The sequence below is a fragment of the Myotis myotis genome, unplaced genomic scaffold (assembly GCF_014108235.1).
Source record: "Myotis myotis isolate mMyoMyo1 unplaced genomic scaffold, mMyoMyo1.p scaffold_m19_p_4, whole genome shotgun sequence".
NCBI lineage: Eukaryota > Metazoa > Chordata > Mammalia > Chiroptera > Vespertilionidae > Myotis > Myotis myotis.
In genome coordinates this window covers 50,308,395-50,328,128 of record NW_023416346.1, presented here as the reverse complement: position 1 = coordinate 50,328,128, position 19,734 = coordinate 50,308,395, and the positions used below count along the sequence as shown (strand labels likewise).

At 40.0% G+C, this 19,734-nt stretch overlaps 1 protein-coding gene across 4 annotated transcripts in view; it reads right to left on the bottom strand.

Annotated features, from left to right (window-relative positions):
* The window catches only part of CHRDL1 (chordin like 1), a 183,428-nt gene that overhangs the window by 84,138 nt on the left and 79,556 nt on the right, over positions 1 to 19,734 (bottom strand). For all 4 annotated transcript variants that reach the window (XM_036305818.1, XM_036305817.1, XM_036305815.1 and 1 more), the window contains exon 4: positions 18,220 to 18,313. In XM_036305818.1, the coding sequence (XP_036161711.1) occupies positions 18,220 to 18,313 (94 nt within the window). The remainder of the gene's footprint in view (positions 1 to 18,219; positions 18,314 to 19,734) is intronic.

Genomic DNA, 19,734 nt, shown 5'->3' with positions numbered 1-19,734 from the left:
TCCTTACATGCTCCCTCCACAGCACTATTAATAACATGAATAAAGTTATATAATTTAATCCCAAAGACTGACTTCAAATCAAAACAAATAAAAGAAAGCAAATCAAAACAAATAAAAGAAAGCAGTAAAAGAACATCAAGACAGGTGCAAGACCTCCCCAGGGTTCCTCTAGCTCAGGAAATGGGTGGGCGTGTGAGTGTGTGAAAATGTATGTGAGTGAGTATGGTGGAGAGTGTGTCTGTGAAGGTCATGTGTGCTTCAGTGGGGACTTTATGGAAGGAAGACAGACTTGGAACCTTTGGTGTGAGGGCTAGGCAAATGTGCTCTGACTCAGAGGAGGATTCTTCATTTCTCTTGCTGGGGAGAAGAGAATTTAACTTTTGTCAAACAACTGCATGCTTAATTCCTTTGAAGGGGGGCAGGGAGAACAGTGTCATAACACAGATAGTGTTAATGGCTGCTATTTTAACAATCTAAACTCACTGCCTCAGGGCGCCAGGAGAAACTAAACAGTCTCATTGCAAAGGGTGCAATTTAAAAAAAAAAATCAAATAAATAGCTAAAGGCGCACTCACACTGAACTTTGCCCAATTCCGTGTCAATCAACAAGTTTCCATTGAATGCTGGACAGGCCAACCCCTCTTCCAAAGAGAACACAGAAAACATTGTAAGTTCAGTTTGGGGGCAGCTGGATGATATTCTGTATCCTATCCTTCCCAGCATTTCCTCTCATTTTGTTTCTTCCTTCTCTCAGCTAAGACTTTTGTTCACTCATCCAGTCCCTCCCAAGTTAATTTATTTCTAATGCATCTCCCTGGCTCTGGCCCTAAGTGTGTTCTATTTTGTGTTTCCACACATGAGGACAGACCTGCTGACCTGGGCTTCAAGGCAGTTTGCATTGCCTGTTAAACAACACCTTCCTACCTGCCATGTGTTTCAATGGAGATGAGAAAGTCAACCCAAATGTATACAACTAAAGTTATGACTCCACTTGAAAAACTGACATTTTTTCTAAGCTACATGCTGAAAAATTGTATTTTCCCAGTGTTAGGATGTGGCCTAGGCACATATTTGAAACCAGCCAGATACAGCCACCTAAATCATAGCATAAAATCCTCATCTTCCTCCTGGTCAACTTGTTCCCATTTTCCCAGACCAAACTCTGGCCCTGTATTCTAAAATAATAAAAAGAGGAAGGCTGAGGTGGGTGGATGGGTGGAAGAGATCAGCCAAACAACTTCTATGCATATATGCAATAACCCATGGACACAGACAATAGCGTGGTGTAGGTCAGGGGTGAAGGTGGGGGCAGGCTAGAAGGGGTCAATGAAGGGAAAGTGGGACATATCTAATACTTTCAATAATAAAGATTTAAAAAATAAAAAAAGAGTTTACATTTATCAATGGAAGACTATGGGCCAGGCTCAGTGCTAAGCCCCTGACATGTACTAATTCATCTCAGCCTCACAATGGTCCTGAGGCAGGAATTATTATCCCCTCACACACACACTCTCACCCACTCATACATGCACCTCACGTACACTTGCACTCATATTGAGTGTGTGTAAAATGAATGAAGGCCCTCTGCACTGTCTCCTCAGTACTCAGTTCTTCAAGGTTCCCTCCACATAGTTTTTCCACTAACATCCAGAATTCTATCCATAGTGAATTCTTTTAGTTAAGCATTGACATTTTTGCTGCTAAAGAATGAATCTCCCTAAAGAGACAACCCAGCTAGCCTAATTCTCATCAGATAGTGACTATCTGAGAACTGAGTGGCTGGGAGAAAGGTGACTGAGAGAGGAACTGGGTGCAAAAGATGCATGGGAAATCAAAGACACACTTTACTTATTCTTGATGTTTGCTGTGGGCTTGCTCTACAAAATAATGTCTAACCGTAAGACATAGGAGGTCCTTTGTGTCTGGGTACCATCAAACTGACCTTTTAAGCTTCCTCCCTCTCACACAGATCACACTCACCCCAGTCTTGTTCCCACACATGCCTTTGCACCTGCTCTCCCCCTCTCCCTTATCCATCTGGCAAAGTCCCACTCATCTCTCAGAACCTAGTTTGAATGTTCACTCTTCTCTGAGGAGCCTAGCTCTTGGATCTGTGTCGAATGTCTCTCTCTCCCTTCCCTCTATGACTGTCTAGGCCTTGTCCGCACCTCTACCAGAGTACACATCTCATGGCGTCTTAATGACCTTGTTAAGCCTGTATCCCTCACTAGACTGTGAGCTCCTTGAGGCAGGGACTCTGAAACCTCAACATCATATTTGGAACCTGGTCTAAAGTTTGCACTCAGTAAATGTTCATGAAAGGCATTAATGAGTGAGTGAGTGAATGAGTGAATTGATGTATACCACCAACTTCTGGTTCAGAGGACACTCCCTTCCCTGGGCTTCTCTGGGTAAAGCTACTGTACAGGGTTTTCCAATAGGATCACAACTGGAATTTGGAGGGGCGCACTTCCTTCACTGCATTGTGCTCCTACCCATTGTGGAACATTTAACATCCCAATTCCTGGCCACTAAATGCCAAGGACATTCCCCAAATCACTGTGATGACCAAAACAGTTCTCCAACATTTCCAGAGCCCTGGGAGAAGGGGGAGGACTGATCCTCCCTGGTTGGGAAGCAGAACTACAGCAATGGCTTTCCCCCTCATCTGGTGGTCTGAGAGGACCCCTGCAGCAGGGTCATGCTGGGATGCACTCAAGGTGCTGGATGACAGGCTCCAGTCAAAATGTGAATTAATAAGAAAGTAGTTATTAAAGCGGTCCTGGCCTGCTAAGGGGAATTATGGCAGTCTAATCAGCACACAGCAGTACTGAGTAAGGAATCTTGCTCAACAATTTTATGATTGTGGGTGGGAGAAGGGTTCAGTAACAGCCAAGAAACAAAAAAGAATCCCCATCAAGCTTTGAAGGCAGCCCAGAGATTGTTACCTTGTCTCTGAGTGCATTCTCAGCATTACCCCATGTTTCTGCTAAGGGCTCGATCTGCTTTGAGAGCATTGGCATTATCGGGTAGCACACTCACACAGGGCACCTCTGAAATCTAATCAGAAGGAAAGAGAAATAAGGCAGAGGTGATGCCATTTATTTTATGCCTTCTGTCTGTCACTCATTAACCTGTCACCTTTTTCTTTAGAGCCTCCACAAATAATCCCTGAGGCTAGAAACAATAATGTTCAGTGCCTGGTTATGGGGCTGTTGTTATTGGGATCTATGGGAACAAGTACCAAAATGCCAGTTTCATTCAGGCTTTGCCAACATTCTGTCTTAATGATGCAATCTAGGGGCTCAGGATTTAAGTCCTTTTTCCCTTTCTGCACATGGCCTTGTTTATATATACCTTTTTATACTTTTCAAAGCAATTTCTCATATCAACTTAGTTTTCACTGTCAATGAAAATCTTAGGAGAAGGTAGAAATTATAACTCACATTTTTCAAGCTGAGAAAGCAGACCTAAAGAGGCTAGCCAGCTCGGTGAAAGTCCCACAGTGAATTGGGGGGAGAGCAAGTTTAGAGTCCATCTCCTTACTAGCCGCATGCCTTCCTCCCCACAAGTCAGCACAATATAGCCTCACCTGGGGGGAGGAATGCGTACCCCATAGGAACAAAGCTCTCTTGCCTTCCCAAATATGGTCCTGATTCAGGAAGTCAAATGGGGCCCTTTGGCCCTGAAGTCAGACAGCTTCATTCAGATGCCAAAGTATTTGTAAACAATGCACCTTGGAGGTCAAATCCCCAAATGCTCCAAATGCCTTCTTACTAATTCCAAGGGCATACCTGGAGGACAGAGAACCCACCCTTTTCCAGGCTTTGGGACTGATCTGCTTTGTGGAGAAAACAAAAAATCAAACAAACAAAACCCTGACCAAAATAATGTAAACAAACAAAAGTGACAGCACCTTCCCCCCTCCCCCTCAACAGCCATACGCACATATACAATCTTAAGCTTGGCTGTAACATTTAAAAGCCTTCTGGTCATTTTTGCTTCCAATCATAACCATCTAAAACAAATGAAAATGTAGTGTCATTTAAAAATATATTATTCTGGGAAATATAAGTAAAACATAAATATAACTGAAACATAAATGAACTGATGATTGTAAAACAAATACTTCTGTAACTACCATGTAGGTCAAGAAAACATTGCCAAAAGCCCAAAGGCCCCCATCCTCCAGACTGGAAATCACCACAATCCTGAATTTGGGGATAATTATTGCCTTGTTTTTTATTATAGTTTTATCGCACTTATGCACCTCCCTAAACAATATTACTTTGTTTTATCTGTTTTGAACTTCATATTAATAGACGCACATTGTATGTATTTGTGTGTGTGTGTCTGTTTTTACTCAGCATTAAGCTTAAGCTGTAATATATTGACATTTTATTGTTGAAAATATTACAGATTTCCACCATTTACCCTCTCCACCCCACTCGCACCACCCCAGACCTGAACTTCTGCTCCCCATATCCATGTCTGGAAGTACTTCCTTGCACTTAACTTTTTTAAAGCTAAACTTATTTTTTTCTGCCTGCTTTGGAAATGGAAGGAGAAAGCTGGTCAGCTATCTCTAAGACCATATTTTCTTTCTGAAGATTGTTGAAGTCCCTTCAGTCTTTCTTTCATCAGGCTCAGTAATTATACTTTTCCTTCAACATTGCATTGTAAGTTTGATACTCTGATCTTTTAATAATTTTTCTAGTAAAACCATACTGAATGGCACCAGACATGATTTCCCTCAAAAAGCAATCTCAGAGGAGGCCTTTATGGAAATGTACTGCTCCAGATAAAGGGAAATATAGACACAGTTCTACCCCTATGGATTTCTCTAAGTGATGAAAAACCTGCAGGTAACCGGTTCCTAATAGATGATCTTCTCTGAAGTTTCCCGGGAAATGTTAACAAGGAATGCGTCTGTCTTTCAAAACCCAGCATTTCACAGTTACCGTTTGTCATGGCTGTCATTCTTCAAGATAGTGTGGTCTCTGGGGTCCTCCTCATCCTATGAAATATGTGCTCAGAAAACAAACATTTGTCAGGTTCTTTTAAGACACTTTGGTTGTCTCCTGACTTCTTCAAGGATCTCTACTACCGGCCTCTTCTTAAATTTATTTCCATGCTCCTCACACTTTTTTTTTTTTTAAAAGAGAGAAACACTACAACATGCGTGAACCTTGAAAACATTGTGCTAAGTGAAATAAGCCAGTCACAGGAGGAAATTCAGAGTGTGGCAAGAGTAGGTTTACAGTTGTGAATATGCAAAATAGTTTATTCTTGTGTCATTATTTTCCATATGAACAACTATAAACCTACTTTTGCCCAACCCTGTATACTGTATGATTCCACTTATATATCTAGTCAAAATCATAGGCGACAGAAAGCAGAATGAGGGTTGCCAGGAGCTGGGAGAGGAGAAAATGCAGAGTTGTTTAATGGATACAGAGTTTAAATTTGGGAAGATGAAAAAATTCTGGAGATCGATGGTGGTGATGGTTGTCCAACAATGGAAATGCACTTAATGCCACAGAGCTATATCCTTAGAAGTAGTTATAATGGTGAATTTTATGTTATGTATATTTTACTACAATAATTTTTAAAGCAAATAAAAATATTTTTTTAAGAAAGAAAGGAAGAAGGGAGTAAAGTCAAAGAGGGAGGAAGGGAAGCAGGGAAACAAAACAAGGAAGAAAGAAAGGCAAATTTCCTTACTCCTCCTTCTCAGTCCCATTTCTCTATTAAAGTAATAAAGGAACACAGCATATAAAAGGTATGATGGTGAGTATGGACTCTAATTTGGCCTTAGATCCCTAAGAGCATGATCTTGTGAAGGTAGAGAAATCAGAGTTGTATGAATTTGCTAAAGAAAAAACATAGAGCTTGCAGAGACACTTGCCTTATGTTTTAAAAATATGTTCTTACTAATTTTTAGAGACAGAGGAAGGGAGAGGGATAGAGAGACAGAAACATCTATAATAATAAAAACGTAATGTGCTAATTAGACCAGATGTCCTTCTGGACAACCTTCCAGATGAAGCTGGGGCTGTGAGGAAAGCCCGGATCCCGGGTGCCAGAGGGAAGCTGGTGCCAGCAGCTGGGGGAAGGAAGGCCTACTCTTTCACAAACTTCATTCATTGGGCCTCTAGTCAATGATAAGAGAGAAACATTATCTATCCGCTGCTTCCTACACTGGAGATGGAGCCTGCAACTAGGGCATGTGCCCTGACCAGGAATTGAATCCCCAAGACTTCTTGGTTCCTGGGTGGAAGCTCAATCGCTAAGCCACAATAGCTAGGCCACTTGCCTTATTTTTATGTTTTAAAAGTAACCTCTGCTACCAAGTTTGATGTCTTCCCCTTCCTTCCCAAATTAAAAAAAATCAACCAACCTTCTTCCCCTGCTGCAAACAACTTTGATTTATCCCATGCTCCCCCCTCCCTTTTTTTTTAAATTGATTTGAGAGAGAAACATCAACATGCCTTAACCAGGGATCGAGCCCACAACCTGAATATGTGCCCTGACCAGGAAGGAATCAAACCTGCCATCTTTTGGTATATGGGATGACACTGCAACCACTGAGCCACATAGGTCAGGATGATTTATCTTATTCTTTAAAGATACAGTATATATGCTTCATAGTGTGTCTCCAACTCAGGGAGAAAAAAAAAAAATCCTGCTTCCGCAACCACCCATCTATTGCTAAACCAGTTCCCACTCTCTGGTTTTAGCCTATATGTAGCAAAGAAAAGGGATGACACATCAAGACCTTTATAAAATAAACTACTGTGATAGCCAAAATGGCGTCCTGTGATGAGGTGCATTTTGGAGATTTTAATAACTGACACCCTAAGTCTGCCAGTTTTAAGATCACTTTTAGGGAACAGCTGACAGTGTAAAAATGCAAATACAAAAATCAGATAAAAATCATTCTAATAAAGACTGTTATTTATTTTAGTGGCTGTAAATAATCTGGTAAACCTTTTGGGTTATAGTTATTTTGCATCCAAAACCTTGAAGTGAAACCTTTTGGCTCTAGGCAACAGATAGGGAGGATATCTGGTTACTTCGGGAACATACTGAATTAAATTAACAAACCCAAAGTGAAAAACTTGAGAGCTGGCAACTCATCCCAGAAACCACTGTGTCCTCTGCTACGAACAAAGAATTTAGCATTGGTATTATGGAGAGGTTTGGTGCTCTGTGAGATTATGGGGAAGGTTTTAAACCTAATTCCCTAGACTCTTCTTTCAATGCTACCCTCTCCCTCCAATCCAATAACTCTTCCAGGTATCCAGACTGTGGCTTTGGGATTTCCCACCCCACCCCCACTTCTACCATCAAATTCTACTTTCTAGATCCTCTGTGCAGAGTAAATTAAAATGATTAACTTAAGAGTTAAGTGACCACTTTGAAAGATAGATGGGTTTATAGGGCATCAAAGTCTCAATTCAAAAGATGAAGCTGTAATAACGACAGCATTTCAGGTTTCAGGCAACTTGGCAGGAAAGGTCACAGGAAATCCAGGTAATACTCACCTGCTCCACTTATTCAGAAAGCAGGCCCTGGTTTAAGGGTCAGCCATGCAACCAGGAAGAAAGCTCACTACAGGGCCTTTTACTAAACCTCACTTTAACATACCCCAGGATGTGATTCTAGTTTCAAAATAAGTTGAAAACAGATTAAGTTGAAAACACTAATTTTATTTCAAACTATGTTGATTGCCTTTCCCTTTGAGAGTTTCATTTGTTTATCAGCAGAAATTCCTGGGCTAATTCCGAGCAATGCCATTCATTTCTCGCCAAGAACAAGTCATGAACAATGGGTGGGGTTGAGGGGATGCTCCCCATGGAGAGTCCTTCTTTCTGGACATGAAAACCAGGGGCTCTGAATGTGGAAGATGACAGAAAGGAAGTCTTTGGATGGGAGCTCCTGGAAAGCAGGGAGGTCGGCAAGATGAAACTGCGCACATGTTGCTGCAGGCTTGGTCCTGGGGCAGTGTCACACAGTTTCTATGTTTCCACCAGAGAAAAAATGTTGTCATGTTTCTCCCTGCCCTCTGCAGATACGTAGGGCCCTCTACTTCAGATCTTACCTGGAACTGTTCTCTTTAGGCAATGTTTTTGATCCCTTTTATTAAGATCTCCCCTGGGCCCTAATACCATATTGCAGTCCCCAGTCCAACTTCATGAGAATTGAGGTGTCTGTTTAAAGGGCAAAATACCCACTGAACCCATGTGAATCTGAATTTTCAGTGTAGGGCCTGGGCGTCTGCACTTTTCAACAATCACAAGATTATCTTTAAGCACACTAAAGTTTGAGGAACACTAGTTTGGGATATTGTTCTAAAGTGGCCCACTACCCTAATAAACTTCTCCAAACTAAGATACTATATATACCAATAGGTTATTGCTATAATATAAATAACTTCTAAAAATTCAGTGGCATAATACAAGACTAATCCTGCAAAGTGTTCTATAAAAAAGTTGGACCTATGGCTAAATAAGTTTGGAAAATACTGCATCTCTTACATCTCTCTTGTAGATTCATAATGTGTATTAATATATTAAAGGCTCTGAGAAGTCCTGCATTAAAAGAAACCTGTTTATCTTTGTCTAGTACAGAAACTCTCTGGAGTTTATTTGATCATATAAATGTTTTCCCTAGTAAACCTATTATCATCCCATAAAATTGTGTGCTCTGCAACAAACTTTGGGAAACACTGCCTTCACCCAGAATAGTGACTGTAATGGCGGAGGTTTCCTAATTGTAGAAAGTCAATGGAAGGTTTACTTGTTATCCCCAAAGGAAGTACTACCTTCCTCACCTTTGTGTGGGGGGCAGCTATGGGTAATGTCCATTGAAAGAAGTAGAAGAGTTCTGCTCTACCATAAAAGAACACCATGGGTTTCCTAAGTCCTATTCTTATATGACGTAAGGGCTTCCAGCATAATAACTAAAAATCATATTCTTTTTAAAAAAGCAATGAAATCCCCAGGATTTACAGAGATAAGGATCATTTCACCTAGCAGAAGATAGGTTGGTGCCACTTTCCTGAAGAAGAATTTAACCCTTCATACTCTGCATGGTGTTCAAGGGCCAAGTATATGAAGAAAAGAATGGAAATAAAACATGGAAGATAGTGAAAGGGCTTCAAGAGGTAAGAAAGTAGTCAGTGTGGTTATGGGTGATCTAATAATCGATAGTGAACATCTTTGTTGAGACATCTCAACAATCAGTCTAAAAATACTAACAATGGTAATAATAACAATAAAGTAACACCTCTGCAATCCAGAGACCAACATTCCATAATGTTCAGGATTTTGGATAGCTGCTAATCATGAAAGAGTTGTGTGTGTGTTTTAATACATTAGTCTTTTGCAGGCAAAAAAAAAAAAAAAAAAACATGGTCCCTAATGGATCATCTTGCATACTATAACTACTGTAATTGCCTTATTGGAGGAAAACAGTATGCTAATTGGCTGTTATTGTTTAAAAGGAATTGATCTTTTTCAATAAAATCCAAGAGAAAAATGAATACACAATTTAGAGAAGAACAAAATAAGTTAGGAGAGAGGTATGGAGTTCAGACATGGATGATGGTGACGGCAGCAATTGTGAGGATGGCAGACAGCCAACACTCAAAGAAATAAACAGAAAGAAGATGGGGTGGCTTTAAAATTGGGTAGATATTCCTCAATAAATTACACATAGGATTACCATATGACTCAGAAATTCCACTCTTAGGTATTATACCCCAAATAATTTAAAACATAAGCCACACAAAAACTTGTACATGGAAACTTGTACTTGTTCTTAGTAGCATTATTCACAAAAGCCAAAAGGTGGAAACAACACAAATGCCCATCAACTGATGAATGGATAAACAAAATGTGGTGTATCAATACAATCGAGTATTATTCAGTCACAAAAAGGAATGACATGCTACATTGTGAATTAATCTTGAGAACATTATGCTAAGTGAAATAATCCAGACACAAAAGGCTATGTATAATATAATTCCATTTATATGAAATATGTAGAATATAAAAATCCATAGAAACAGAGAGCAGATTAATGGTTGCCAGGACCTGGGAGGTAATGGGGCGTGACTATTAAATTGACATAGGGTTTCCCTTTGGGGTGGTGAAAAATTGAGGGAACTAGATTAGTGGTGATGATTATACAACATTGTGAATGTTCTTAATGCCACTAAATTATACACTTTAAAATCATACATTTTATGTTACGTGTACTTTACCACAATAAAAAAATAATCCCCCTTGAGATTTTGCCCTTAAAATAAAATTAGGAGGAGCAATATAAAGTCCTATCTACTTGATTATTGTAAAATTGAAAATCACACATATGGACATAGACATAGTCATAGAACTAAACTGTCTTTTTACATAAAAAAGGAGATGGGAAGAAAGAGGAACATAATATGTAGATAGGTCAGTAATTACAGACCAAGACTACCCCCCTCCCCGAAAACCAACAACAATAGATTTAGAGTGGACTTGCAACCCTCACTCTAAACTGTTAAAGGCAAAATGCTATAAATCTACCTCATCTTCTATAGATTTTTTTCTGTTACATTATAGATTTGTGTAATCCAAACTTGTTCATATGTGAGTAGTCAATAAGAGAATGATGTTGTTATAATACAGAAATTGCATTTGTTCATATATGATTTTTTCCTAGCAAATTGATATTTTGCACCATTAAGTGACAGCAGCTGAATGCCAAGTATACCAACACAACTGAAATCAGCCAACCATGAAGGAATACAGTACTCTATCTTATTACTATTCACCCCACTTTTTTCCTCCTGGCTCAGTTTGACCATACATTCTGACTTATGAGTATGTATTAGATGATTCTCTCTGATCTTTGTGCATTTTTCTTCTGTCTCTATAACTCAGAAGCCTCAATCCTTCCTTACAATCTCTTCCTTCAGGCTAATGTCACCATTTTGAGAAATGAAGTCTATACTTAGAGTAATATTCTTTTTTAAAATATATTTTTATTGATTTCAGAGAGGAAGGGAGAGGGAAAGAGATATAGAAACATCAATGATAAGAGAAAATCATTGATCGGCTGCCTCCTGCACAACCCCCACTGGTGATGTGCCCTGACTGGGAATTGAACCAGTGACCTCTTGGTTCATAGGTCAACGCTCAACCACTGAGCCATGTCAGCGAGGCTAGAGTAATATTCTTTTATTTATTAGAAATGTAAGATGCCTTTTTAAATTGTGCTAGTATTTTATTAGTATAGTTCTTTTGTTAGTACTCTGGTTACAAAGTTGCATAAGTTTCTAATTGTTTTCTCCAATCTTGTTTTTTCCTTAAGCCTTGTTATTTTTCAGTGTATAGTTTGGCAGAAAGTGAGAATTTTCATAAATGCACATATTACGTTATAGTAGAAATGCCTGTATTCCCTAGCTAGCTCACAACCCAACGCCTATTGAGTGAGAAATGACATTGGGCTTCCAGCTTCTCCTTATAGGAATACACAGATTCCAATGAATCACTGGAAAAGTCATTTCCTTAACCTACCTTGAATTTAAAAGGCTGGGGTAAGGGGTATCTCTCTTAGCAAAACCACACTTTTACTGCCCATATTAAAATGATATCACAGAACTAAACATTTTCACACCTAGCCAAAAGGGAACACTATGGATTAAGTCTCTGGTAACAGATCAAAGAAGATATTTTGGCAATTTTATAACAGCTCTTTTTTAAAATAATATTTACTTTTTAAATTTTATTGGTTTCAGAGAGGAAGGGAGAGCGAGAGATAGAAACATCAATGATGAGAGATAATCATTGACTGGCTACCTGCTGCATGCCCCCTACTGGGGATTGAGCCTGCAACCCGGGCATGTGCCCTCGACTGGAATCAAACCCAGGACTCTTCAGTCTGCAAGCTGATACTCTATCCACTGAGCCAAACCAGCTAGGGCATAACAGCTCTTTAATGACCTGAAAATGTTGGAATTCCTCTAAGGCAGCAGTACTCAACCTGTGGGTCGCGACTCCTTTGGGGGTTGAGCAACCCTTTCACAGAGGTCACCTAAGACCATGGGAAAACGCATATATAATTACATATTGTTTTTGTGATTAATCACTATTCTTTAATTATGTTCAATTTGTAACAATGACATTGGGGGTCACCACAACATGAGGAACTGTATTAAAGGGTCACGACATTGGGAAGGTTGAGGACCACTGCTCTAAGGGAACTCCAATGCATTAATTAGGATAGTACATTCTTAATGGAATGACCATTAAAAAAACCACTTAGATAACATCATGATTTAGGATACTAGTAGTTATAAAAGTCTTTTTTGGTGATAAAAACCTATCTAATAAAGAGGGAATATGCTAATTGACCCTCATGCCATTGCAAAGATGTGGTGCCCACAGCCAATAAGGAGGGAATATGCTAATTGACTGCCCTGCCCTCAAAGATGGTGGCACCCACAGCCACAAGATGGCAGTGCCCAGTCCCCTCAGCCCCGTTGGCGTGACAGGCATGCAGCAAGGTTGGGCCGGCCCCCAGGTGGGCCTGGCCTTGTCGCACACCTGCTTCCGGAGTCTCCCAGTCCCTTCAGCCCCCCAGCTGCCCAGGGCTGGCCCGAGGCGCAGGCAAGCTTCAGATGGCAGCTGCCTAGCCTCCCAGGGCCGCCCAAGGCTCAGGTAACCAGGGCTGGCCGAAGCTTGTGCTGCCAGCAGTGGCAGCAGCAGAGGTGTGATGGGGGCGTCACCTTCCTCTGATCGCTGGGTCGCCTCTCACCCCTGAGGGCTCCTGGACTGTGAGAGGGGGCAGGCTAAGCTGAGGGACCCCCCCACTTCAGTGCATGAATTTTCATGCACCGGGCATAAAGAACAAATGGAGAGAAGTCATAGTCTTTCTCTTCCCCTCTCACTTTACCATTTCACTCCCCCAAAAGAGAAGATATGGAATTTCATTCCTATAAATTTCTTTTTTTTTAAATTTGGAAATTCTTATTTAAATGTTTTGTGTTCCCTTTTAACCAACACCAAAAACAGGAAAAAAAATTGCCATTCAGATCAGGAAAGTCACTTCAAAGAGGAGCTGGTGTGTGTGTGCTGAGCTGGGAAGTGTCTGCCCCACCATGCAGTTCTTCCCAGCCCATGCCACCTGGGGTGAGACAGCCAATCCCAGGAGCTGGTTTCCTGGAAGCCCACAAATTTCTTATTACTGGAGACTACAGAGAGTCCTGCTTAGAGACTATGATAGATTTCATGACCTTTCTGACTTCTGTGCAGTATGGACTTTTTCCATTAAGTATCTTCTAGCCCAGGGGTGGGCAAACTTTTTGACTCAGGGGCCACAATGGGTTCTTAAACTGGACCAGAGGGCCGGAACAAAAGCGTGGATGGAGTGTTTGTGTGAACTAATATAAATTCAAAGTAAACATCATTACATAAAAGGGTATGGTCTTTTTTTTTTTTTAGTTTTATTCATTTCAAACGGGCCGGATCCGGCCCACGGGCCGTAGTTTGCCCACGGCTGTTCTAGCCTCAATGTAGCACCAGATTCTTTGGGCCCAGTAGAGCCCTGTGGTATGTGACCAAGACTTGACCTCTGTCATGGAAACTTAGGGAAGTGTTGATGAAAAAAAATCATTTGCTCTTCACAGGAATCAGTACAGATTTCTCTCTTGTAATTTTGAAAAGGCAGTCTGCATACTCTGATTTCCATGGTTCAGCAGGCGATCCAGGAGATAACCTCAAATGCAGGTCAGAACCTTGGAAATTGCAGGAGTGTTGAAAATTTCAGGAGTGAGGAGTGTAGAAAGCAAGAGCCATGGGAAACTCAAACGGGGATGGTGGTTTCTCTATCCTCTCTAATGGGAGATGAGCTATAGGCATGCCTAGTAGGACTTAACCAATCAAGTTCATCACTACCCAGGTGAACACTCTGTGAAGTTGATACTGCTGCTATAGCATAATGTGTAAAACTAAAGCCATGGGTATATGGTTTTCTTGTTTGTTTTCTCTTTTATATAGAACTTTTTCATTATCTTAGCTTTAAATATTCTATTTTTAAGTCAGGATATTTTCATCACAGTGCCTTGCATTGGGTTAAGACAGAAAACTAGATCCTCTTCCTTTGACCAAACATTCCTGTGGTCCTGAAGTCATGAACTTCCTCATGCTGAATAATCACTGGGGAAAAGGAATATAGAAGAGTCATAACATCCATTGCCCTGTCTCAAAGCAGAACTGTGCCAACTCTATCTCAGATGGGTGGGTACCTTTTGATTTCCAGAAATATAAAGCAAAGAAACTAAAATTCTCCTTAGTCACTTATTCTAAGTTTTAATGACAATTATGTCCTAAAGTTCTTCCTTTTATCAAACTCCATTCTTAGTTTAAACCCATTTGCTCTTGTTTTATCTTCAATATAAAGAATAGCTGGTTTTGCCCTAACCGGTTTGGCTCAGTGGATAGAGCTTTGGCCTGCAGACTGAAGGGTCCCAGGTTTGATTCCAGTCAAAGACATGTACCTTGTTGCGGGCACATCCCCAATAGGGGGTGTGCAGGAGGCAGCTGATTGATGTTTCTTTTTCTCTCTCTCATCGATGTTTCTAACTCTCTATCCCTCTCCCATGCACTACTCCCTAATACTTATATGCAAAAATGTCTTTATTTTGCCCTCATTCTTAAATAATAATTTGGCTGGGGGTAAAATTATAGGTGAATGTTTATTTTCCCTCAGCACTTTGAAGATATTAATAAATGGCTTGTTGACTTCCTTTATTTGTAATAAGTTTTCTGTTTGTAGTTCTTTTGTAGGTAACCTGTTTTCTCCTTCTAGCTTTTTATATTTTCTCTTTTCCTTTGATGTACACAATGACGTTTGTAGATGTGTGATTTATTTTTATTTAGCTTGATCAGCACATGACTTTTTCAGCCCAAAGGCTCAAATTTCTTTTTATTTATTTTTTAGTCATTAGCTTTGTGAAAGTTACCTCTTCCCCTTCTATCATTTTTTTTTATTTTTTAAAAAAACACCTTTATTTTTGAAAGTATTACATATATCTCCTTCTCCCTCCCCCCTTGACCTCCTCTAGCACCAGGCCTTTACCACCCTATAGTCTGTTTATTTTTTCCATTTTGTTATATTCCTTGTAATAATATATTACTTGAATTCTGTCCTCCAACTCATGAATTCTTTCTCCAATCTTTGTATGCCTATTATTTATGCCATCTATTGTTTTATTTGTTGTTTTAATTTTCAATAGCTTAGTTTCCCCCCCAACTTTTAAATTATATTTAAAAATATCTACATGTTGCTGTTTTATAAACCCTGGCCATTATTTCTTGGGATTTTATTCTCTTCTTTATTTGTTTAAGGCATTTAACTGTTTAAAAATCCATTTCATATTGTTCAAATATTTATATTTTTTCAAGTTTGAATTCTAACTTTTGTTAGGTTTCTTGAGAGCTTTTCTTAGTTCTGAATTTCCCTTTGTTTTCTAAAAGTTTTTTTAAAAAAACTCACAATCCCTGGGGTTTTTTCTCTTCCCTTCTTTCCTGGTGGAATTGTTGTTTCAGGACTTGTAGTTTACTGAGCTCTAAACAAGGTCGTATATTAGTGTTTCATCTTGGACTTCCTCATGACTGGATGGTCTGTCTTTACCTCTGTTTTCTTATGCAATGCTAGTCCCTGATAATGATCTTCGACTGGGATCTACCTTAGTCAGTCAGATCATTTTAGGGGAAAACATGGGGAGGGCAGAGCTACATCAGTCCTTGTTTACATGTGAGGAGTATAACCTTACTCCCCTGCAAATTGTATGCCATAGTTCCTGCTCAGCTACCTGGCCCCAACTGTTTCTATCCAGTCCCAACTGCCAATGGACAATATGGCTTTGGCCCCAATTATTGCTGTACTTTCTTTCCTTCTATGTTTTATTCCATAAGAGTCTTCTTTAATTTCTGACTATAATTTTGAAGTTTTAAAGTTCATTGATTTATTTTTAATTTTACATTTTATCTCTCACTCTTCTTGGAAAAGAACAAGGACTTTTCTCATGTGCTCTCTCTGCCCTATTGAACTGGAATGAAAACCAGCTATTCTTTTTTAAAAATATATATATTTTATTGATTTTTTACAGAGATGGATATTTTAAGGAATAAAACAAAATTTAAAAAAAAAGGATTAGGGAACTTTAATACCACTACCCACAGGAAGAACTGCTAAAAGGTTATTGTTGACAAGAAGAAAAATAAACTCACAAGGAAGTGACTTGCAAGAACAAGAAAGAAAAAAAAAGGGAACAGCTGGTTTCTATGTATGCTCCATAAAATGGGCTTTTTAAGTCTTCAAGACAATGTGTTTATTTCTTTCAATTTTCTCTTTTCTGGGATTTATGATCTCAATTTTTTAATACTTTATTTTTCTTTCAAAATACTTCTGGCTTATACTTTTTCTCAATACTTACTTCCTGCTATTCAGCTGGGGTAAATGACAGCCATACTCCATTCTATGCTCTTCTACCCTGTGTCTGCCTCATGCCTTAACCTCCTTTTCAAGGAAGAACAATCTCTACATAGCAGTTTCAATTCCCATGACTTTAGACCACTTTTCGAGTCTTCTGGGAAAAAACAAAACAACTGTTATAATGTTATATGAGTGCAACTTGACAGATAAAAGAAAAAGCTCCACAGATTAGCCTCTTTATCAAAAATGTTGCTCAAATCTACCCAAATCCCTCCTATACCACACTCTTGTAATACCGTTAAAGTAGAAAAAGCAAATAAACGTATACAAAAAAAGTAAGCCTAATTCATTTATGGATTGATTCCAAAAAACAACTTTTAGGTTGATCATATGCTGGGCCAGTCTCTTACATCTTGGAGCATATATTATCATCACCAATGCTCAGAACAATAAGCCTGTAACATGATATGAGATTTTATCACCTGGTAAAGAATCGCTTGTGTTCATCAAAGTGCATTTGCGGATGCAGGAGAGTTCACTCTATAAAGGTGGTGACAAAAAGGGCTGGGCATTTATTTTCCATTAAACAAAAACTCATTCTAGCAACATTTCAGTTAACAGAGTTTTCACTGAACCACATTCCTAGTCCCATTCCTATCATTTTTGTCCTAACACGTTTGGTTTCTCTCTTGTAAGTTCTTTCTTTACTATTTAAAATATTGCCATTGATGCCCTACACTAGTGGTTCTTCATGTGTTTAGTGTCATGTCCAGCACCTTTAAGAATACCAATAAAACTATGGATCCTCCCTAAGGGAATTTACACATATTTGTAGCTACACAAAACACTGCAAACAATTTAAAAGGGTTCCTTGACTCCATAACGCTCACCCACCGACCCCAATTGCAGCACCTCCTTCCTAGAGGAAGACAAAAAAGACTTAGAGGACTATAAGGTTTCTACTACCAAGATCCCAAAATTGTCACTTAGCTTTTCCTAGGACTGCTGTTGGACCCACAAACATTCTCTGAATCATTCCACATTTGCACGCCTCTGGTTTGGGAGCCGGGCCCCAGCCAGATGTGAACAAAGTGTCATTGAGGGAACCCTTGCCTCAGACAAATACCCTAGCCACAAACCGTGAAAGTAGACATCCTAACAGCCTTGTGAAACAGTCTTTCCCCGCCTTCCCTTTAGATTTGCTCTTAACAATGTGTACATAATAACTGCAGTCTGGAAGAGGTGACTATTCAGCAGGCAGGCAGCTTTATACTGTCATAAACCTCGCTATTTCAGCTCCTTTGATTTATGACGAGCCCCTCACCATTTAGAAGCTATGCTCAGATGCAATTCCAGCACTAATTGCATAGGACACGTGCCACCATGCTACAACTCCCCTGGTGCCCACTTCCCATGGCAGGAAGAAACTGTTTATGGCAAAAAATCTCTGGGCCACAATTCCCTTCCCCCAACTGACATCCACCTTCAAATGATTAAAAGCCCAATGAAAATCTGTTACTGGGTACCCAATAACTTATTAGAGCCTAGAATGTGCCCCACTTGGGCTATAAACAGTATTTAGGGGCAAGTGTGGGCTGCCTAAAAGTGTCCTATTGTTATTTCTGTCTGGAAGTTTCCCTTCTGGGGAATTAGGGAGATAGAGTGAGTTGGGTAGAAAAGGGAGGAAGGAGAACCACAGCAGGGAAAGAAAGAGGCTAACAGGTTTACCTGGGCAGCGAGGGCAGCACAGATGAGGAATATGCACGGGAGAGAGGCAATGAAGACTTGGACATCTGACTCGGCTGCAAATCACATTCCCATTCTGAAAGAGAGGAAGCAACAACAACAAAAAATCAAATGTCTTTCAAAGGTCAGTGGGATCATGACAGTTTGGGAAACAATCATGCAGGGACTCACCCAGACAGTGAATAATGCATTCCTGAGAAGCAGAATGAAATCAGCATTTTTCTTTCCTTTTCTCATCACTAGCACCTCTGCTGGGTTGGTTGTTAGCTTATTGGCATATTTTTCTAAGATAGGATCACCAATGCTCCAGTTTTCAAAGCCTTCTTTTTCTGACTTGGCTCTGTGGTGTTTCTACCATTCCCCAGCTCTAAGTATACATATTATCAAGCGCCTGTTCTGATTTCACACTTACCTGCTCAATGCCATGGAAGGGAAGGGATAATGAGCCATGAGTCCTGTGAGGGGCTGGCTACCCACCCCTGGGCAAGGAGATAGCCCTAGCACACGGATCCTAGATTCTATATAACCCTGCCTTGGTCCAGTAGGTTGAGTGCCTTCTCTCTTCATTTCCCTATTCAGTCATTTTTTTTTTCTGAGAACAAGACTAGAGTTTGGAATTGAGCTGAATAGCTAGTATGCATGGGTGGGGCAACTGAGTCCTTGCCTGATTTACAATTACATGACCCTTAGCTCTGACCACTCTCAACCATTGCTAGAACAAAGGAAGACTTTGGAAATCAATTTTCATTAACATTTTCCATCCATAATTCAGTAGAAGAGAAGGTTACTTGTATCTGTCAGGCTATTGTCGGGGGAGAAAGTGATGAAGAGAATGGAGAAAGAAAAGATGTCTAGCACTTGAGCTGTTGTCATTGGGATCATATTAACATTTTCACTATCCTTCAGACAGCAAAGCCTCAGCCCCCAAGGGTTAGCTGTCCATTTCCAATGTGTTAGTCAAGAATCTTATACAATCATGCCATATCAGGTAAACAGTCCTTAGATGCTCCATTCAATAGCTCCCCTAATCTTTTAAAGAGGCAGGCTTTCTATATCCAAATCTGAGTCACTTTACCATAAACTTCCTTCTTTTTCATGTACTTTCTAGATGAAATTTTTTTAGTGTTGATTTGGAAGTACCACAGAGCCCCTCTTATGTGTCACGCTCCTCAGAGCCAGGTGGTGTCATCTTGAAGTGAGATGAAAGCACATCAGAAACCACTCCTCCTACGTTTAGCGCTACTGTTGTCTAGTGGGTAGAGGACAGGGATGCTGCTAGACATCTTATAATGCACAGAAAAACCACTGCAGCTAGGAATTATCTGTCCCCAAATGTCAAGACTGAGAAATCCTGGCCTAGGATATCCTGGTAGATGTTCAGAAAAAATAGATTATAGCTATGGTCTGGGATTAAGGCCATGGAAAGAAAATGGGACTTCCTACTTTGTCTATTGCAAAGATACCATTTAAGGTATCAAAAAGCCTCTCAGTGATTTG